Genomic DNA, 18,524 nt, shown 5'->3' on the forward strand with positions numbered 1-18,524 from the left:
CGCCGGGCTACGTCAGCGATGCGCGCTGGGGAGTAGGGGCGTGAGGCCATGGCGGCTGTGGGGGTCAGCGGGGCGGGGGTCCCGTTGCTGTCCCTTCCCTCCGCTCGGCGGTCCCGTTGCTGTCCCCTGCCTACGCTCGGGGTCCCGCTGCCCCTGGCTGGGCCGTGGTGCCGGCCCAGCTCCCAGCAGCCAGGCAGGTGCTCAAGCTCCGCTGAGGTGAGCGGGCGCTCACGGTGCGTGGCTCGCAGGATGGTTTGGTTGGGAAGGACTTTGGAGCTCATGTCGTTCCAGCCCCTGCCACGGGCAGGACACCTGCCATTGACAAGGTTCTTCAGAGCATTTAGTAGCGTTTTTATTGTAGGTATTGAGAATCTGCCGTGCGAGCTGCAGAGGAACTTCCAGCTGATGCGGGAGCTGGATCAGAGAACAGAAGGTGCGTGCAGTGTTTCGGCGAGCAGAGGCAGAGAGAGCCCGGCCTGAAGGACGGGCAGAGCCCGGTGGAGGCCGGGCTTTAGAGGCCGTGGCTGTTCCTTCCCTCAGGCTGAGTGCTCTGCGGTGTTTGCTGCTTTCCTGGGAGGATACAGCTTGCATGGCAGGGCTTGATTTTGTTTCCCGTTTAAATTCATAGCTCTGTGGTCACTCCACTCAGTGGCCACTTGGATGGCCTTCCTTCCATGTGTTTCTGTATCTAACAAGTTCTAGATTCCTGTGTGCCTTGCAGGATGATTTTTTTCTTTCTTTTTGAAGCTTTTGTTGGTATCTGTCTGCACATTAATTATTTTAATTTTGGACCATAAGAGCTGTAAGTGACTGTGCAACAATTAAAATGTTCTGTGTGTGGGAAGAGAGGCTGAAACTTGTGAACCCATGGGTTCAGTTCCTGATCTTAACTGTGAATTAACTGTAAATTAACTTCTGAAAGTAGCTGTAGAACACTAGAGAAAGCAGATTCACACCAAAAGTGCCAAAGAGTGAACACCTTTAACTTAACTGGGTTTGTTTTTAAAAAGGAAAATGCACTGAGGAATTGAGGGGAGTGTAACAGCTGTCAGGAAGGGTGTCCTGAATGGAAATAGAAAACCAAAAATACCTGCTTTTTTTTTCTTTGTTTCCAGACAAGAAAGCAGAGATTGACAGCCTGGCAGCAGCATACATTGAGTCTGTGAAGAACATGGTACCTGAGGAGAGGGTGGAGCACCTGAGGAAGATCCAGAGTGCCTACAGCAAGTGTAAGGAGTACAGTGATGACAAAGTGCAGCTGGCCATGCAGACCTATGAGATGGTGAGCCAGGGAAAAACGGGCATCCTCTGGAATGCTGCATGTGGAGGTGCTTCACAGTGTCAGCATCCCCTCACTTTTTCTTCTTTTTGACTCTAATTTCTCACCAAAACAAACTTAGTCCTTAAGCTTATGTTTCTCTCTGTTGCCATCCCAAAAAAGCTTTCTCCTTTGGCACCAAGTTTCTCTTTTGCTGAAGAATTAGTGAGTTTACCCCCCTTGGAGGTGGCTTTATCAGCAGTTCTTGTCTGCTGTGTGATAATGCCAGCAAATTTACCCACTCCCTCCTCCCCAGCAGCTCTCTGTCACTGATAATTTATATGGGGCACACTTAGTTGAAAGCAATTTGGTTTTTTTAAGCCAGCTGCTGTGGTGTGTTGTAGAGGAACAGCAGGAATGCTGCTCAGTTGCCTTGGTTTATTGGACATAAAAATTTCTTCAGTGGACTTTGGGAGAAAATCCCATTTCTTAAGATGCAGCTTTCCACTTTTTTTTTTTTTTTTTCCCTTTTGTCCCTTGGATAATTCTTTTCTCCACTTGTTTTATCTCCTGGATAGAAGTTGAGTGAGGGGAATCCCTTTGACTGTGCTGAGTGTTTGTTGTCCAGCTTGCAGAGATGCTTGGGGTTTTGCACAGCTGCAGTAGACATTTGGCTGCCATCAAATACTGCAGAAAAGGAAGTGATATCCCAGGAATATCAATGCCCTGGATAACTAGTGAACTCATTTAATGGCAGACTACTGCAGCAGCACATTTTGGGGGTGGTGCCTTGAAATCCCCGTTCTGAAAGTCACTTTCTTGCAGCCAGGGTAGTACCAGGTACTTAATTAATGTGTGTTGACTTGATGTTGAGGATAGCCAGCCTCTGTCTGTGCTTATTGTTAAACTTCTTGGATTCACATGACAGTGGAGGACCAGGAAAACTCTGTGTGCTCTGCTCGACGCATTTCAAGGAATTTTGAAAATCACAGGGACAAACACATTATTTTTAGTATCTCTCATCTTGTTTTGTTCTGGAAATCATTACTCTGAGTTGCTGTGACCCTCTGTTGCCTCTCTTCCCCTTCTTTCTGCTCCTGGAGGGGTTGGATCCTTGTGCTTTGCCTCCTCATTCCCTCTGCGTGTGCCGTTTCCCTTTCCCCAGCCCGTACCCCTTCCGTGCCTCGCTCTGCACCACCACACTGCTCATGCTGATAACAGCCAAGTTTAGCCCTTCCTGTTTTCATCTGGGGCTCTTTTTTGGCTGTTTCTTTGTAGTTCAGTTTGTGGTTTCCTCTTGGGGCAGGTGGATAAGCACATCCGCCGGCTGGACGCGGACCTGGCGCGCTTTGAAGCCGATCTCAAAGACAAACTGGAAGGCAGCGACTTTGAAACCCCTGCATCCAGAAGCCTGAAAAGTGGGTGAATTTTACACAATTGGGAGCTTTTTCCAGCACTTAGAGTATCAAAGCAGGAAGGCTGAGATGTAAAATAGGCTGTTATTTCTGGAGGAAGGAAAGAAATACGTCGTGTCATTTGTTTTTAATGCTCTTACAGTGGGCAGGAGATGAAGAGAAATGTGGTGCTGGGATCAAACTTACTGTCACTGTTTGATCCTGAGGTTGTCACTGGTTCTAAGGAGGGTGCTGTGCCAAAACTGCACTGATGTAACAGTCTTAGTTTTGGGAGAAAGTGGGAATTAAAAGAAGATGCCAGTTTCTGTTGTGTATCCTGAAATACTGTGTGAGTACAGTTACATTTGAATGTGGATACAGCAGAGCAGCAGAGCTTTATGCCTTTGAACAATGAAATAAGGGGTAGGAGCAAGGAGGTGGAGCTAAAAGTTATGTTAGTTATTGAGTAATCTATTAACTGTGTTCAAAAATACACTGAGATGGAAAAAAAAACTTCATGTCTAATCAAGTGTGATGCTGTTTATGACCTGTGCTGACATACTGCAGTGCTTTATTGCCAAAGCTGCAAACACAGGAGTTCGGTGCTCAGTGGTTACTGATTTGGTGTATTTGTGGCTTAAAAATGCATGTCAGTCAGCATATTCAATTACATATATAATAAGGATTACTCAATTACATATGCAATAGGGATTTCAAGCCAGTAACTGCATCAAAGGAACAGCTGGGGATGTTTCTGCCACTCAGATATGCTGAAGTGAGGGGGTTGTTTTTCCTTTCTAGAGGGACGAAGTCAGAAAGACAAAAGAAGCTCTCGTGGTCGAGGCAGGAGAACATCTGAAGAAGATACACCAAAGAAAAAGAAGCTCAAAGGAGGGTAAGGCAGAGCCAGGCACAACTCCAGGGCCTTGGGCTTGACACTTCATGAATTTTCCACAGGCTCATATTACCCTATTTATGACTCATGTCCAGATGGTGAGCAGTGTTAAGAGTGTTCTGGTCTTACTCCATTTCATTAATGTCTTGCTTAGGACAGGCCAGCATTGTTAATTAACTCCTTGGTTGGCATGTGGAAGCTCAGCATGCTTGGAACACTCTGACTGGAAGGACAAGATCAGCCTCCCTGTTGCTGTTGGCAAGCTGGGAGAAAATAGCTTTGATTTTTGTCACAGAGCTATTTTTAATAGTTGCTTGTGGTCTTGATGGTAAAAGAAATTCACTTGGCCACAGAAACTGATGTTATGCTGCTGTTCTAGAAATCTTGGAGAATTTTGGGGGGTTGTTTTCAAAGGATTGTGTCCTAGGTAGAATTGAATAATCTGATTTGGTTTTGAGAGGCGAGGAGGAAAGCATGTGCCCTCTCTGAGATGGGATTTATATTAAAGGGGCTCATTTTATTATGATATTTTCAGGTGGCAGGAAACTAAAAGTAGTTTCTATGGACTGCTACTGGCATGTCAGCACATCCCTGTCAGGGTAAGAGGCTTCACTCATGCCTGACAATGAAAAAAAACCTATATTGAAGCAGGTTGGGGAAAAACCCCAAACAGGTTATTCTACCCACAACCAGGAGTGGTGTGTATGATAATTTGTTACTTTACTCATGACAGCTACAAATCCCTCTCTTAATTCTTTCCAGTCATACTGTGTTTGATCCAACCTACCTAATGATTTTAATTACTGGGCTGTGGTAATGTAATACAAGCTCTAAAACAGGCTCAGTGTGGTTTAGGGAAGATACTGTAAAACACTAATTTTCCCAAGTAGGATTTACATCCTGGAAACACCAAATCCCAGAGTGGTTTGGGTTTGTAGGGGCCTTAAAGACCATCCCATTCCAGCCCCTGCAGTGGACAAGGACACCTTCCACTAGCCTGGGTTGTTCCAAGCCTGGCCAGGAATACTTCAGGAATGGGGGAGGCACAGCTTTTCCAGGCAACCTGTGCCAGGGCTTCCCTACCCTCACAGGGAAGAATTTCTTCCCAGTACCCATCTAGCCCTGCCCTGTGGCAGTGGGGAGCCATGCCCTTGTAACACAGTGCTGTCTGCAGCTGAGAAGTGTTTTGTCCTGACCCTGTCCTTGCCCACAGGTCTGAGTTTGCTGATACTATCCTGTCAGTGCATCCCTCAGATGTCCTGGACATGCCAGTGGATCCCAACGAGCCCACCTACTGCCTGTGTCACCAGGTGTCCTATGGAGAGATGATTGGCTGTGACAACCCGGATGTAAGCACTTGAGAGATGATTGATTTTCATATTTCTTGCCTTCCCAACCCTGTACAGTCCAAGGAGGGGGTCCTTGCTCAGTTAGCTCATACCAAATGATGGGAATGTTTGTGAGCCACTAAGAATCTCCTCTGTGGGCTTTTCCTTTCTCTTTTGCAGTGCCCGATCGAGTGGTTCCACTTTGCATGTGTGGACCTGACCACCAAACCAAAAGGGAAATGGTGAGTGGGACAGCATTCAGCTGTGGGGTATTTATCAGGCTGCAGTTTGCCTCAACAAGAGTTAAAACCCTGTTGTGTCCCTGACAAAGGAGCTTTGCTCTTCTCATCAGAGGGTTTGCATCCTCTGTGATTGGAGATTATTTTGAGGGTAGAAGATAGAAGACAAACCTTCTTGTTAAAATCCATTTCCTAAGACAGAAGTCTTAGGTACTGATGGGAGCAAAACTGCCTGATAAACAGAGCAGGTTTTGACCTGAGGCTTGTGTAAACAGGGACATGTTTAATTTGAGGTGTGCTCTATTGTCACTACTTGTGGCTGTGCTTAAAACAGACCCAGGTACCTCTTTGTTTCACTTCTGGAGGCAGATTTTGAAGGCCTCTCAGGGTTTTACTGTGTACTTATCTTGGAAAGAGTCATGGGCTTGTTGTTTTTATCTAATGCACTCTTTTAATCAAATTAATAAATTGCCTGTCAGAAACAGGCTTAATTGTGCACAAATGTTAAAAACAGTTCTCGGGCTCTGTGCTGTTCATTTCAGGAGCTAACTTCTGTCTCTTTTTTTCCTACAGGTTTTGTCCTCGTTGTGTTCAGGAAAGAAAGAAAAAGAAGTAAGGAGTAGAGGGGGATACACTGCCGAAGCAAGAAGAATTTAATATATTCCTTCCATTCATGTTGCAATATTACCTTTGATTATTTTTTTTGTTAGTCTATCCTCCATCTTTTTCTGGTATGATATTTAATTATCCAGTGGCCAGTTGAAATTCCTGTTCTTTCCGAAGACAATGACTTTGGGAGGGAGTCCCAAATCCCTTTGCCACAGAGATTTTATTTATGTTAGTCTTGCACAATAATACTGAGGGAGGGTGTTGCCTTTTCTGGCTGTTTCCATTTCCCTGTAGATTGTTTAAGGACATCACTGTGAAGATGAAACCTGCAGTATTCTTGGAGAGAGAGAGAAGGTTGGATTTATTCACCAAGTAAGATGAATTGTTGGCTGTGATTGCCTGTGTGGCACATGGGTAAATCAGATTTTAGGGAAAGGCTCCATGAGGATATTTGTTTGTTCCCATGGTGGTGTGGCTCTGCTGTTGAAGAAGGGCATTCAGGAATGTTGTAACAGAACTTGTCTGTTTTTTAATGGGCCACATTTGCATGTTCTCAGCTTTCCTAGCTGCCTTTCAGATGATGAATGTGAATCCTTGCATTAGCACAGTGTCAGTAGCAGCAGAAGAGACAGAGGAAATAGGAGCTGGAAAGCAAAAGTCTGTTCTTCCTTCCTCTGAGATACAGAAGTTGAGGGAAGAGCAGAGATAAGTCTTGCCTTCATACCTGTCTCCTGCATCATGAGGCTTCCCTGCCTTCAGTGAAAGAGGTAGTGGGGAAAGGTGTTCCAGGTTTCCTTCCTGCTGGTGAAAGGAGGAAAAAAAAAGCCTCAAACTCATAAACTTTGCTGGCTGTGGTCCCTAATGGGTGTTGGTGGCAGCTCTGTGGCAGCAGGGCTGTGTGCTGCTTTCCATTCCAGAGTGCAGGAGCTCCTGGTACAGACTGCTGCAAAGGCATCAAGAAACTCCCAGATAAACTTTTCTTCTGCTGAAAAAACAGCACAGAAGGTAAAAACACTTCTACTCAGATTCTGGCACCTGTTTTCAAAAGAAAGAGGGCTTTTCCTGTTACACTGAGCCTCTTACTCATGTTTTGCAATGAAGGAAAGTAGAACACAGCTCCTGCCACATCTCCTTCTCTCTGTGGGGCTTTGTGCCTGCTGCTGATGTAGAAGAAACCTCTCAGTTGGGAGGCAGCTTTTCCATGAACATTGATTTATGGGTAGAAAAAAGGATGGATTTTAGGAAAAAATCCCTGTCTTCAGGGTGCTGTCATTTCCAGTGTGATGTTGCAGTGTCTTCACTGCATTGTGTCACAGAGAGATGAAGTTCCCACAGTTCTGTGCACAAAAATGCACATTTGTGATGCACATTTGTTAGTGCTGCCTCAGAGTAGCACATGGAAAGCAGGCAGGGAAATTAAAGCCAGAGTGCTGGATGGAAGGAGGAGGAACAGCAGTCACACAAACCTGGAGTACAGTGAGCCCTCTTCTTCTTCCTGCCTCTTCATGAGAGCAAATTTGAGATACCTCATGAGGCAGCCTGTAATCCAGTCCCCTGATGCTGTCCCAGGGGTTGTTTTCCCCTCCCACCCAATGGTATTGTAGGCAGCTTCTCTTCCTGATTTTTCCTAAGCTTTGTTAGTACTGGTATTGCTGTGGATTGAGCATTTGATTTGAAACAATCTCAAAATTCCACTCTGGAGATCTTGCTGGAAATGTGCCATGAGGGAAGAGAGCAGCTCTGGGTGAGCCAGTGTGGAGCTGACTTCCCTCAGCTTTAAAATTTTGGTCAGGTAGGATAAAAACCCACATTTTTAGAAGTGCTTTTGGGGCTTCAAAGAGCGTTTTCCACTTGAACCAGCAAAGCAAAAAGGAAAACAAGCTCTGGAAGGTGGAGCCCTCAAAAGGAAGGATAATTTGCTAGGAATGATGAATAGTGTGAGGTACAACATTCTGTTCTTTACAACACCTGTGATGTGTAAAGCATCTGAGATCTGATACCAGCAATAAACTCTCCCACTGGGAACATGCCAGTTCAGGGCTTGGATGGGCTCGGGAGCATCTCCTGCCCTCTTACATCTGGTCGTAGAGAATTTTTACGACTCCTTGTAGACAGAAATACCAGCAGCCTTCATTTTTGCTTACTAAAGGATTTAAATCTTCTGACTTTTGAATGTACAGTGTTAAATGTTTTCTGGAGAAGGGTGATCCCTAAAGGAATGCCCCACTAAACATTGCCCAAAAAAACCCCCACGAGGGGCACAGCTTTACTTGCAGCTCATCCAAACTGGAGGTCCCGATTACCGAAACGACAGCAGCGACAACAACAAAAAAAAACAACCTAAGGAATGTAAAGTTTAAAAAAAAAATGTATATCTGTATTTTTGAATCTTGGAGATGTTGGATTATATTATAAATAAAGTATTTTTGGGAATAAATGTGTGAGGAGGGGGTTTTTTGGGGATAAATGTGGGGGGGTGCTGTTGCAACCGCCGGCCGCCAGGGGGCGCTGCCGCCCCCTGGCGGCTTGGAGTGAGGCGCGCTGCGCGTCCCCGACGCTTCCAGGCCACGGAGCGTCCTTGGAATCTCCCGTGTTACCGGGATAATCCCGAATTCCCCCGCCCGCTCCGCGCTAATCCACGCTGCGTGGCGCTGCGGTGTCCCGGGGGACAAGCGGAAGAGACTCTCTGAGGCGGTGCGCTTCCCCTCAGTGCCGAGCTCCCCTCACGGCCGCGGCTTTTTCCATGGCTTCCGCAGCCGTGTGGCGCCGCGGGGCCGCCTGGCTGAGGAGCTGCCGAGGGAAGGTCGTGCAGCACGGTGGGAGCCGGGAGCCCCCGGGCGTGCCCCGGGCCAGGGGCTGTGCCGGTTCCCGGGAGGTGGTGCCGACCTGCGAGCGCTACGCGGTGCGGCGGCTGCCCTTCGCCCGGCTGGCGGACGGCGATGTGGCCTTCTTCGAGCGCCTCATGCCCGGCAGGGTCCTCACCGGCGAGGAGGAGGTGAAGCCATTTAACGTGGACTGGCTGAAGTCGGTGCGAGGTAAGCGAGCTCCTTCCTGCCTCTGGTAATTACCGGAACGAGGAGTTTGCCAAAGGAAAGCTTATCTTTATTTATGGCGGATCACATCTGTACAGGCCGTAGAGTTGGAAGGGACCCATGAGGATTATCGAGTCCAACCCTTGGCCCTGCACAGACACCCCGGCAATCCACCCGGTGCCTGGGAGCGTTATCCAAATGCTGCTGGAGCTCTGGCAGCCCTGGGGCCGTGCCCATTCCCTGGGGAGCCTGGGCAGCGCCCGACACCCTCTGGAGGAAGAATCGTTTCCCGATATCCACCCTAACCCTTTCCTGACACAACTCCAGCTGTTCCCTCGGGGCCTGACACTGCTCACCAGAGAGCAGATGCGTGCCTCCCCATCCAAAATGAGCTTTTCTCATAAAATTATTTCTTTAAGAATTACCTGATAGCTGGTAAACCTATAGGCTTTCTCAAAAATAAAAAAAAAAATCGAAACCCTCTAACTTAATATTTAATTGTTTTCCTGAGACAAGTTGATTCAGCCAACAGTTTTGATTGAATCTCAGAAAAGAATATGAAAGCTTTTGTGAATCTTTATTGCAGCCTTCCAGTACCTTAAGGAGGTTTATAAAAAGGAGGGAGAGAGACTTTTTATATGGGCCTGAAGTGGCAGGACAAAAAGGAATTGCTTCCCACTGCCAGAGGGCAGGGTTAAATGGGATATTGAGAAGAAATTCTTCCCTGTGAGGGTGCTGAGGCCCTGGCACAGGGTGCCCGGAGAAGCTGTGGCTGCCCCTGGATCCCTGGAAGTGTCAAAGGCCAGGTTGGATGGGGCTTGGAGCAGCCTGGGCTAGTGGAAGGTGTTCCTGCCCATGGAATGAGATGGACTTTTAGGGCCTTCCCAACCCAAGTCATCCTGTGATCCTGTCATTCTAAAGCAAGAATTGTGAATTCTCTGTTGCTTCTGTCAAAGATTTAATGAGAATTTAAACTGTTTCCCATTGCCCCCAGTGGCACCCAAGTCTACTTGTACATGCAAAGTTTTTTGCAGGGCTTAAAGGGGAAGGCTGCTGTTGAAACGTTTGTTGTCAGTGGTTGAAATGCCTAACAGTGGAGGGAGCATTGTCATTTCCCACCTCATGTTTTCCCACCTGTTTCTTTCTGACCTCTGCAGAGCCACAGCTTGCCTTGAGAGTCCCTTGCTTTCATTGCAGGCTGCAGCCAGCTGGTGTTGAAGCCCCAGACAACAGCAGAGGTGTCTCAGGTTCTCAGGTAACACACACCTTTTCTGCTGGGCTTGGTGCTGAGGAGGAAGGGTTGGAGGTCCCTTGGGTTGAAGGAAACTTTTAGGTGTTCAGACACCAATTCCTTAAGCACTGGAGTTGCTGAGGAAGTTTTCAGCATGACTTTTCTGTTCTGATGAATGGCTAAAATTATGTATTGTACAGGTGCTCAGAAAAAAGAAGTTTTATGAAAGATTCAGGAGGGTCTGTTGGAAAAGGTGAAGAAGGTTAGGGCAGAACCAGGCAGTTGGAGGGTCTGTTTTATCCACACTGGTGTGAGCCCAGCTCTGGTTGGACAGTGCTGTGCCAGATCAGTATTTGGCTGAGGAGCTGAAAGCTGCAGGAACGTGCTCCTGGCTCTGTTAAAACAGGGATGCAGAGCACAGGAAGGGCAGGCAGGGCTTCTGAAGGAGCTCTGGTGCTGTGGGGCTCTGTGCCATCTGTTGTGCAGGAGCTGCTGTGAGCTCAGAGGGATGTGGTGGGTGGTGCTTGGCAGGGATGTGGCAGGTGGAGCAGCTGAGGCACAGGTGCACATTTTGTTGCCTGCAGGACATTAATTTCTTGGGAGGAGGAGGGCAGTGATGTCTGAAACCACTGCCAGAGGCTGGCTGTGAGAGCCCACTGGGGAGCCCAAGCTGTTAACACAGGCTGCTGCGGAAACAGCTTCTGTAGAAACATAAGCAGTGCTTCTGGGGCAGATGTTGTGTGCCAGATGTGTAGATACACAGGGGGCTAACCCCAAGTGCTGGTTCTTTGCTCAGCCCTGGGCTGAGTTCAAACAGGAGTTGCTCTTTTTCTCTTTGCCATTGAAACTGTCTCCTTCCATCAATTTAATCTTTCTGTGAAATGCTGCTTAATTTTAAGGAGCACTGTCACAACAGTTGACATTCACGTAGAGGTGACACTTCTCTGATAGACTGATTATGGCTTTCAAATGCATAAAAATTCAGAAACCTTTTTCCTTCCAGGTACTGCCATGAGAGGAACCTGGCAGTGAACCCTCAGGGGGGGAACACAGGCCTTGTTGGTGGCAGCGTTCCTGTCTTTGATGAGATCATTCTCTCCACGGCTCTCATGAACCAGATCATCAGCTTTGACAAGGTGTCTGGTAAATATTCCAGGGATGTGAAGCACAGAAATGAGCCCCAGGCTACAAAACAGGCATTTTCCTGGGAACAGATAGCAGCAGGATCAGCAGGGTTCAGCCCAGCAGCTTCATAAGGAGGTTTGTTTGGATTTGGGGGGGTAGGGGTCAGGCTGGTGTGAGTATCTCTGTTCAGAGAGCGAGAACAACAGGCAGAGACACTCTTAGTGTGACTGTGTTTTACCAGTCCAGAGTTGAGTGATGAGATATTAAGGCAGTAGCAAAGCTCCCTGAGGCTTGAGGAGGGGGCAGTTCCCTGGAGCATGCACAGGCTTGTGCATTTAAACTGAATCCCAAGAAGTTTTGAAAAAAGTGGTGGTTGTATCTGCTCATACTGCTCCTGCTTCTTGAGGAGGCACCTTCTTCTTGGCCATCAGCTTGTAGCATGGTTTTTGTGTTCCAGGAATCCTTGTGTGCCAAGCAGGCTGTGTGTTGGAGAGGCTCAGTGAGTACTTGGAGGAGCAGGGGTTTATCATGCCACTCGACCTGGGAGCCAAAGGCAGCTGTCACATCGGGGGGAACGTGGCCACCAATGCCGGGGGCTTGCGGCTCTTGAGATACGGCTCTCTGCGAGGGACCGTGCTGGGCCTGGAAGTGGTAAGGCGAGTACCCAGCAGTTCCCTTCTCAGTGTAATCCTCTGCTGCTTACTGCTTCCTGCTCTTCTAACTATCCAGCACACTGCCAAGTTCCCCTCCAGGCTTCCACTCTTATCTTTTCCTTGTTGGGCTCTTTTGAGAAAGGTCAGCACATGTATTCATGCTTGTAGCATGTTATTGCTGCTGCAGTTTCCAGCTTCCTGACTTCCAGTGCTTGCTGACAGAGATGGTGTTAGGTGGTTTTCTAATCCAGACAAGTGTAAAGAAGGTAGGGAGAGGTTGGGGCATCCCAGGTTATCTGCATGGAGTTGGTTCCTCTGAGCAGTGGGTCTCTGGAACACTGCTAAACCCATCCTGCATCACTCTCTTCTAGTGGCTGCTCACTCAGATTTTAATAGAATCATAGGTTTGTGTTGGACAGAACTTTGAAGATTATCTTTGGGTTTAAAGCCCACCCCATAACAGAGCTGTCTGCTTTGGGTTTATTTGGCTGCTGGCTGTGTCCTAGAGTCTCTGCTGTTCCTCACCTGCTCCTGTCCTACAGGCAAGTGCCTTGAGATGTAAAGGCTGGATTAGGAGTTCTAAAAGTTTTCATGGCTGGGGACAAAATTTGCGCAGGGAACAAAAGCATGGCTTTGTTTTATTTTATAGACTTAGAAAGGAGAGCATTTTTCTGAGGTCAGTTTGGCTCTAATGTCAAAATAGCCTTTAATAACCTGTCTTGGAGATACTCAGCCTTAATTTAAGGCTCAAGTGGCAGAGGGTTTACTTCATTCTGCTTAACTGTTCACTGTTTCAAGTAGCTTTCCTTGTTTCTGCTGGATAGTGGGAGCTAGGGCTGCAGAAAATGGCTGGTCTTCTCCACCATTAGTAAGAAAAGCAGAGCAAAGTGGATCTTCTGTTATTGCTTGTCCTGGCTGAAGGAGAGAAGTAGGAGGGAAATACCTACTCTATCCTACTTGGGTAGGATATAGAGAGGGGGAAGAGCTGGGAATGGGCTGCAGCTGTGTCCCGTGCTCAAGGTGAGTGACACTTCCCATCAGCTTGGTGATAGGCAAGGTCATGCCAGCAGATTCCTGCCCAGGTGCTCTGACTGGGCCCCTGTTCCCACAGGTGCTGGCTGATGGCTCAGCTCTGGACTGTCTGACCTCTCTGCGCAAAGATAACACGGGCTATGACCTGAAGCAGCTCTTCATCGGATCCGAGGGAACCCTGGGAGTTATCACTGCTGTCTCCATACTCTGTCCTCAGAAGCCTAAGGCTGTGAATGTGGCATTCCTAGGTAGAGGCTGATATTAATGATTCCACACCTGAATTCAAAGGCTGGGAATAGGGATAGAGAGGAGAAAGCATTGTTCAGCCTGCTGAGCTGGACTGCCAGCAGCAGCTGGTTTCTTGGAAATAGTGTAGGGCTCTGTGCTAAAATACCTGTGCAGATGTTTAATATCTGTTGAATTATCTGCAGGGGCAGGTTGTTCTGTAAGGAAAGTGGAGCCAGGAGCATAGCAGGGTGAGGAGGCAGGCAGGACAGTCCCCTCACTGGTGAGGGAAGGCCTGCTCTGACAGGCTCAAGAGAGGAGCAGGGCAAGACTGTGACAGTAGGCAGAGGCAGCTGCCTTCCAGGAGTCAGGTGAGAGACCAGGTGATGAGGCAAGGCTGAGAAATCCATCTGCTGGTCAGGTTCTGGATCAGCAGAGTATGTGGCCAGGCTGCTTAAAAGCTGCTTCTGGGTGTCCTCAGCAGGTCCAGAGTGGTTTCTGGGGAACCTTCAATGAGATTTTTTTACTTCTTAGAAACCTCCAGAGGATTTGGGGTGGTGTCTGTTTTTTGGCCCTGATTCCTCTCTGTTCTGTCTGAAGGGTGTCAGAGTTTTGCCAAGGTTCTGGAAACATTCACAACCTGCAGAGCCATGCTGGGTGAGATCCTGTCTGCCTACGAGTTCCTGGATGAGAAGTGCATGGAATTGGTTGAGACACATCTCAAGCTGTCCAGCCCAGTGGCAGGTACCAGTGGTAGTCACACTGTAGAAGGGGGCACTGTACTGCTTGGGGATTTTTAGACTACTTCTAAACACTTCTAAAAAGTGACTCATTTTAAAAAGTTTGGTGTATCTAGTATATCCATTCCAAACACCTTTTATCTTTTAAGATGAGACTTTTTACTTGTATTTGTTCTCACAAAACTGCTAGCTTTCTGGGAAGTGGTTGCTTAATAAAAGATCTAGCATGTCAGTGAAGTACTCTCTCTGGCACCAGGGAGTCTGGGCACATAACATGTGGGGAAAGCTCCAAAACCTGCCCTGAATTCCTCTGTTTTGCCCCAGGGCATCTACTTACTTTGTTTACCCTCATTCTCAGACAGCCCTTTTTATGTTTTGATTGAAACTTCGGGCTCCAACTCAACTCACGATGAAGAAAAATTGAACAGCTTCCTAGAACAGGCCATGGCTTCTGGTTTGGTCACTGATGGAACTGTGGCAACGGATGATAAGAAAATAAAGGCAAGTCAGTGTTTCCTCTCCCACAAATCTCTTTGACGTGGATTTGTGTTTTATATAGGGAAGTGTTCAGACTCAGGTTTGGTGTATGCATGGAGCCCAAGAGCTGCTTGGGTGATACGGATTTCTGTGCTCCTTGATTGCTCAGGTGCTGTGGAGCCTGCGGGAGAGAATCACCGAGGCCCTCACTCACGAGGGTTACGTGTACAAGTATGACATCTCCCTGCCCGTGGGAAAGCTCTATGACCTTGTGACTGACATGAGGGCTCGGCTGGGCCAGAGTGCCAAAAATGTGGTGGGCTATGGCCACTTGGGTAAGTGGGGGTGAAAAACGCCAATCACTTGTTTTTAAGATTTTAAAAGTTTAATAGTAATAAAATGGTTATAAAAATAGCAGTATAATTAGAGTAATAAAAATTTGAACAGTTGAGATTAGGACAATAGGAGACAATAAAAACAAAGAGTTAGGAACAGTCCGGGTACCTCTTTGTGAGCAAAATAAGCCTGAAAAAGGACACACATTAATAGAGGATTAACCCTTAAAAACAACAGCCTGTTGCATATTCATACACCTCATACATGATGCATAAATTCCATTCAAACAAAGGATTCTGTCTGGTCAGCGTCAACTTCTTCCTCTTAATCCTAATCTTCAGGGCTGAGCAAGATGGGAAGAAGTTTGTTTCTTCTGATAATGGGGCAATAAATTCTCTTTGTCTGAAGGATTTAGGTGTCCTGTGGCTGCTGTTTGGTACAAGTACCTCATTCCTTTCTTTAAAAAAATATCCCACATACATAGTTTCTATTTTAACATTATGTTATATCCTAAACTATATTTAACACACTACTTGAGAAAATTAATACAGCATAACTTTCTAGCATAACACATATAATATTAATTTTAATATTTGCAAAAAAAATAATTAAATATGCATTTTTTACAGTGGGGGTGCTGGGAAAGGAGGTGATAGTCCTTCTGTGCTGTGGGTGAAAGGCTTAAATTGAGGGCTGTGGAAGAGGAGGGTGCATCAGGATCTTTGTGTTTGAATTTCACTGCTTTCAGACTGTTTTCCGTATACTGATGGCAGGTTGCTGGCCAGTGAGCCATGGTGATCTGTATTTTCTTGCTGTGTACTTTGTTCAATTGGACCATCAGTTTGGTTGATGAACTTAGACACATTTGGCAGATAACCACTTTCTTGTCCAAAGTGATTAATCCTACTGGAAATCAGATTTTTGTGAGCCATTAACCCTCCAACAGAGAGTGGTAATGATAAATGCACAGAAAGGCTGATAGATTGGTCAGCATGCTGGGAAACAAACCTGATTTTACAAGCAGGTAAACTGGTCCTTTAGGAGACCTGTTCTGTTACAAAAAACCATGGAACGCTGTTGAGCACACTTGATTAGGGATCATTTGAAAGACACGTTGCATAACAAAGGCTTCCTGTTGGTAACTCTTTGAGGACTAAGCTGTGTGCAGTGAGGGTTTGCTAGGATGCAGGAGGAGGATGAGTAAGTTGTATTTTTCTTTGTGTGTTTTGTCTTTTGGAGTACCCAGCATCTCTGTGCCTAATCAAATACTGTCACACACAGTGGCAAAAGGAGAAATTGTTCTGCTTTCTTTGTTTCTATTGACACAGTGCCAAAGCACATTTAGAGCATTGCACAAACATAATAGGGAGAGAAAAAGTGATGAAGGGCCATGTTAGAATCTAGTGATCATTATGAAATGCCATTGAGCAAGTCTTTGTCACTGCATCACGGTGGTGGCACAAACATTAATGCAGCACAGTGGGAATTTGAAAATCACAAAAGTTGGAGTTTGAAAGCAGCTTAACTCAGAACCTTTCCTCAAATATTGCACTTGGAGCATGGAAAAGCAAAGATCCTATTTAAATTGTTTGTGCATGGAGAGGCTGATGTTTCTAGGACAGTGAGCTTGTCCTTTTTGCACAGTTTGCAGACTAACAAAGACCCTGTTGTTTGAGAACGTGGAGGAGCCAGGAATGAGTATCCATTGACCCACCTGTGCAATGTTTTCTTCCAGGAGATGGGAACTTGCACTTGAATATCACAGCGGAGTCCTACAGCCATTCCCTGCTGGATGCCATCGAGCCCTTCGTGTATGAGTGGACTGTGAGGTGCAGTGGGAGCATCAGTGCAGAGCACGGGCTGGGCTTCAAGAAGAGGCAGTTCATTCAGTACAGCAAACCTCGCGAGGCAGTCGTGCTCATGCAGCGGTTCAAAGCCATGCTCGACCCCAAAGGGATCCTCAACCCCTACAAGACTCTGCCCTCAGCTCCCTAGAGGAGCACATGCTGAGGAGCCAGCAGAGCAGGGCAGCTCCAGCTCTGTACCTGCACTTGGACCATAAGCACACTGGATCAGCAAGCACGTGGAGTGCTCCATGTTTGATTTTGTTAGTGGCATGGAACAAGTAAAGGAATGTGGTTGCTATTTTTGGGGGTGCCTGCTCTTGCTGAAGAGCGCACTGCTGGGTTTCCTACTTAGTCTGAGCATTGAAACCAAGCACAGAGATGCTGTTAGTGTATGAGTATTCCAGCTCTCTCCCCCCTTGGGTTTGCTCTGATTTATCAGTGACAGCAGCCAAAGGAGTCATTTTGTCACTTGGGCTGTGCAAGTGAAGCATCAGAGGCACAGGAGAACCTGTGGATGTAAGTCTTCCAAGTGAAGGTGTTGCTTTTCCTGTCTTGGTTTGAAAAAGACAGGTGTCTGCTAGGGAAGGAGCCTCCTGTGAAATGGAAAATGTAAACCCCCTACCTCTGAATTGTTATGATTTTGAACCTTGAGAGGCTCTCAGGCAAAGTTACGGAAATAGGAATAACAGTTCTTTACTAGGAGAATTAAAATACAAATGCAATAGTACAAACAAACAAAAAAAACCACTGCCAGAGTCAGAATATGCTCTGACACTCTGTGTGTCAGGGTGGTGGCACAGTCCCATCCCATGGGGGCTCAGCCCTCCTGCAGTGCCAGCTGTGGTTCTGCTGGAGCAGGGATCCTGCACAAGGCTGCAGTTTTCCTCTGGAGCTCCAGGGCTGCTGGAGATGGGCCTGCTCTTCCTCTGGGAATGCAGGGCAGGAGAAAGCTGCTCCTCTGGGAATGCAGGGCAGGAGAAAGCTGCTCCTCTGGGAATGCAGTGGGCAAAGGCTGCTGTGCTGTTCCAGGCTCAGATTGTATCCAGGTAGGAATGCCTGGCTCCTGCCCTGGGCGGAGCATCTCCCCATGGGATGATGGAATTTGATCAGCCCTGCAGGGACACTCCCTGGCCATGAACAGCAGAGATCTGCTGGAGGGAGGATTGGCTGTGGGAGAGATCAAGAAAAAACTGCCCCATGAGCAGAAGAGAACTGCCTTACCTTTAACAGATGGTAATTTAATATGCACCCAGCTGAACCTGAGACACTTCCTCACTTATTATCTAATACACTTATCCCAAAACCCACACCAGTATCTGGCTATGGCTTCTTTAGTGATGCCACCTCCAGGTTTTCCCAAATAAGCACCAGTGTTGTCCCATGTACAGGTTTGCAGTGCTGAAAGGACTGGCCAGAGAAGAGAGGATGCTGGAGACCCAGCTTCTGGATTTTATTAACTGGAGGAGAAGTAGCAGCAGCCAGGATGAGGGAGGGGATCCCAGCCCTCCTGCTTGAGCAGGGGCAGGCTCTAGGCATGCCAGTATTTCCTGCTTTCTTGAATTCCAGTCTGCTCTTCACAGCAAATCGTGATTTGCTCTCACAGAGAGGTTTTAATATCTGGGATAACCTGGAGTGATAATCCAAAAGGACGGGGCTTGGAACAACCTGGTCTAGTGGAAGGTGTCCCTGCCCATAGCAGAGAAGTAGAATGAGATGGGCTTTCAGATCCCTTCCAAAACAAACCACTCTGTTGTTACTCTATGCTGGGAGTGCTGTGGACTCTGGAGGGACCAGAGGCCTTGCAGAGGGATCTGCACAGATGCACCACGGGGCAGTGCCAGTGGCACAGAATTGCTGAGTGCCCGTGCTGGGTTCTGCACCCAGGGTGGAGCAATGCTGAGCACGAGGGTGGGCTGGGAGAGGAGGGGCTGGAGAGCAGCCCTCTGGAAGGGTCTGGGGCTGCTGGGTGCAGCAGCTCAGCAGGAACCATCGCCAGGAGGGCAGTGGCATCCTGGGGCACCCACACAGTGTGGGCAGCGGGTCAGGAGAGGGGCTGGCCTGGCTGTGCTCAGCACTGGGGCGCCTCACCCAGAGCGCTGCAGC

General features: G+C 47.5%; 2 protein-coding genes across 7 annotated transcripts; both read left to right on the top strand.

The window, feature by feature from the left end:
* Positions 1–15: 15 nt before the first annotated feature.
* ING5 (inhibitor of growth family member 5) lies at positions 16–8,160 on the top strand. Of its 3 annotated transcripts, none has more exons than XM_041486973.1 (8): positions 16–233; positions 362–433; positions 1,116–1,282; positions 2,565–2,676; positions 3,454–3,547; positions 4,761–4,896; positions 5,056–5,117; positions 5,688–8,160. In XM_041486973.1, the coding sequence occupies exons 2-8, from the start codon at positions 406–408 to the stop codon at positions 5,728–5,730; spliced, it is 642 nt and encodes a 213-aa protein (XP_041342907.1). In that variant the 5' UTR covers positions 16–233; positions 362–405; the 3' UTR covers positions 5,731–8,160. The 3 variants fall into 3 exon arrangements, with proteins under 3 accessions (XP_041342907.1, XP_041342906.1, XP_041342908.1); XM_041486972.1 differs by having other exon boundaries at positions 16–216; XM_041486974.1 differs by lacking the exons at positions 16–233; positions 362–433 and having other exon boundaries at positions 1,273–1,328; positions 2,490–2,676.
* Positions 8,161–8,279: 119 nt separating this feature from the next.
* On the top strand, positions 8,280–16,800 carry D2HGDH (D-2-hydroxyglutarate dehydrogenase). 4 transcript variants are annotated; one of them, XM_041487080.1, is made up of 9 exons: positions 8,280–8,758; positions 9,953–10,010; positions 10,990–11,129; positions 11,569–11,762; positions 12,876–13,044; positions 13,622–13,765; positions 14,120–14,262; positions 14,408–14,573; positions 16,310–16,800. In XM_041487080.1, the coding sequence occupies exons 1-9, from the start codon at positions 8,467–8,469 to the stop codon at positions 16,567–16,569; spliced, it is 1,566 nt and encodes a 521-aa protein (XP_041343014.1). In that variant the 5' UTR covers positions 8,280–8,466; the 3' UTR covers positions 16,570–16,800. The 4 variants fall into 4 exon arrangements, with proteins under 4 accessions (XP_041343014.1, XP_041343015.1, XP_041343016.1 ...); XM_041487081.1 differs by having other exon boundaries at positions 8,625–8,758; positions 9,913–10,010; XM_041487082.1 differs by having other exon boundaries at positions 8,625–8,758; positions 9,913–10,010; positions 10,990–11,122.
* Positions 16,801–18,524: the final 1,724 nt, after the last annotated feature.

This window comes from Pyrgilauda ruficollis, unplaced genomic scaffold, assembly GCF_017590135.1.
Source record: "Pyrgilauda ruficollis isolate IOZ18807 unplaced genomic scaffold, ASM1759013v1 scaffold79, whole genome shotgun sequence".
In the NCBI taxonomy this organism is placed as follows: domain Eukaryota; kingdom Metazoa; phylum Chordata; class Aves; order Passeriformes; family Passeridae; genus Pyrgilauda; species Pyrgilauda ruficollis.

Coding starts and splice junctions, on each gene's coding strand:
- ING5 (XM_041486973.1), top strand. CDS start 406: ATGCGGGAGCTGGATCAGAGAACAGAAG. Junction 4,897..5,055: donor TTGGCTGTGACAACCCGGAT/GTAAGCACTTGA, acceptor TCTCTTTTGCAG/TGCCCGATCGAGTGGTTCCA. Junction 5,118..5,687: donor ACCAAACCAAAAGGGAAATG/GTGAGTGGGACA, acceptor TTTTTCCTACAG/GTTTTGTCCTCGTTGTGTTC.
- D2HGDH (XM_041487080.1), top strand. CDS start 8,467: ATGGCTTCCGCAGCCGTGTGGCGCCGCGGGGCCGCCTGGCTGAGGAGC. Junction 13,045..13,621: donor TGTGAATGTGGCATTCCTAG/GTAGAGGCTGAT, acceptor TTCTGTCTGAAG/GGTGTCAGAGTTTTGCCAAG. Junction 13,766..14,119: donor GCTGTCCAGCCCAGTGGCAG/GTACCAGTGGTA, acceptor CCTCATTCTCAG/ACAGCCCTTTTTATGTTTTG.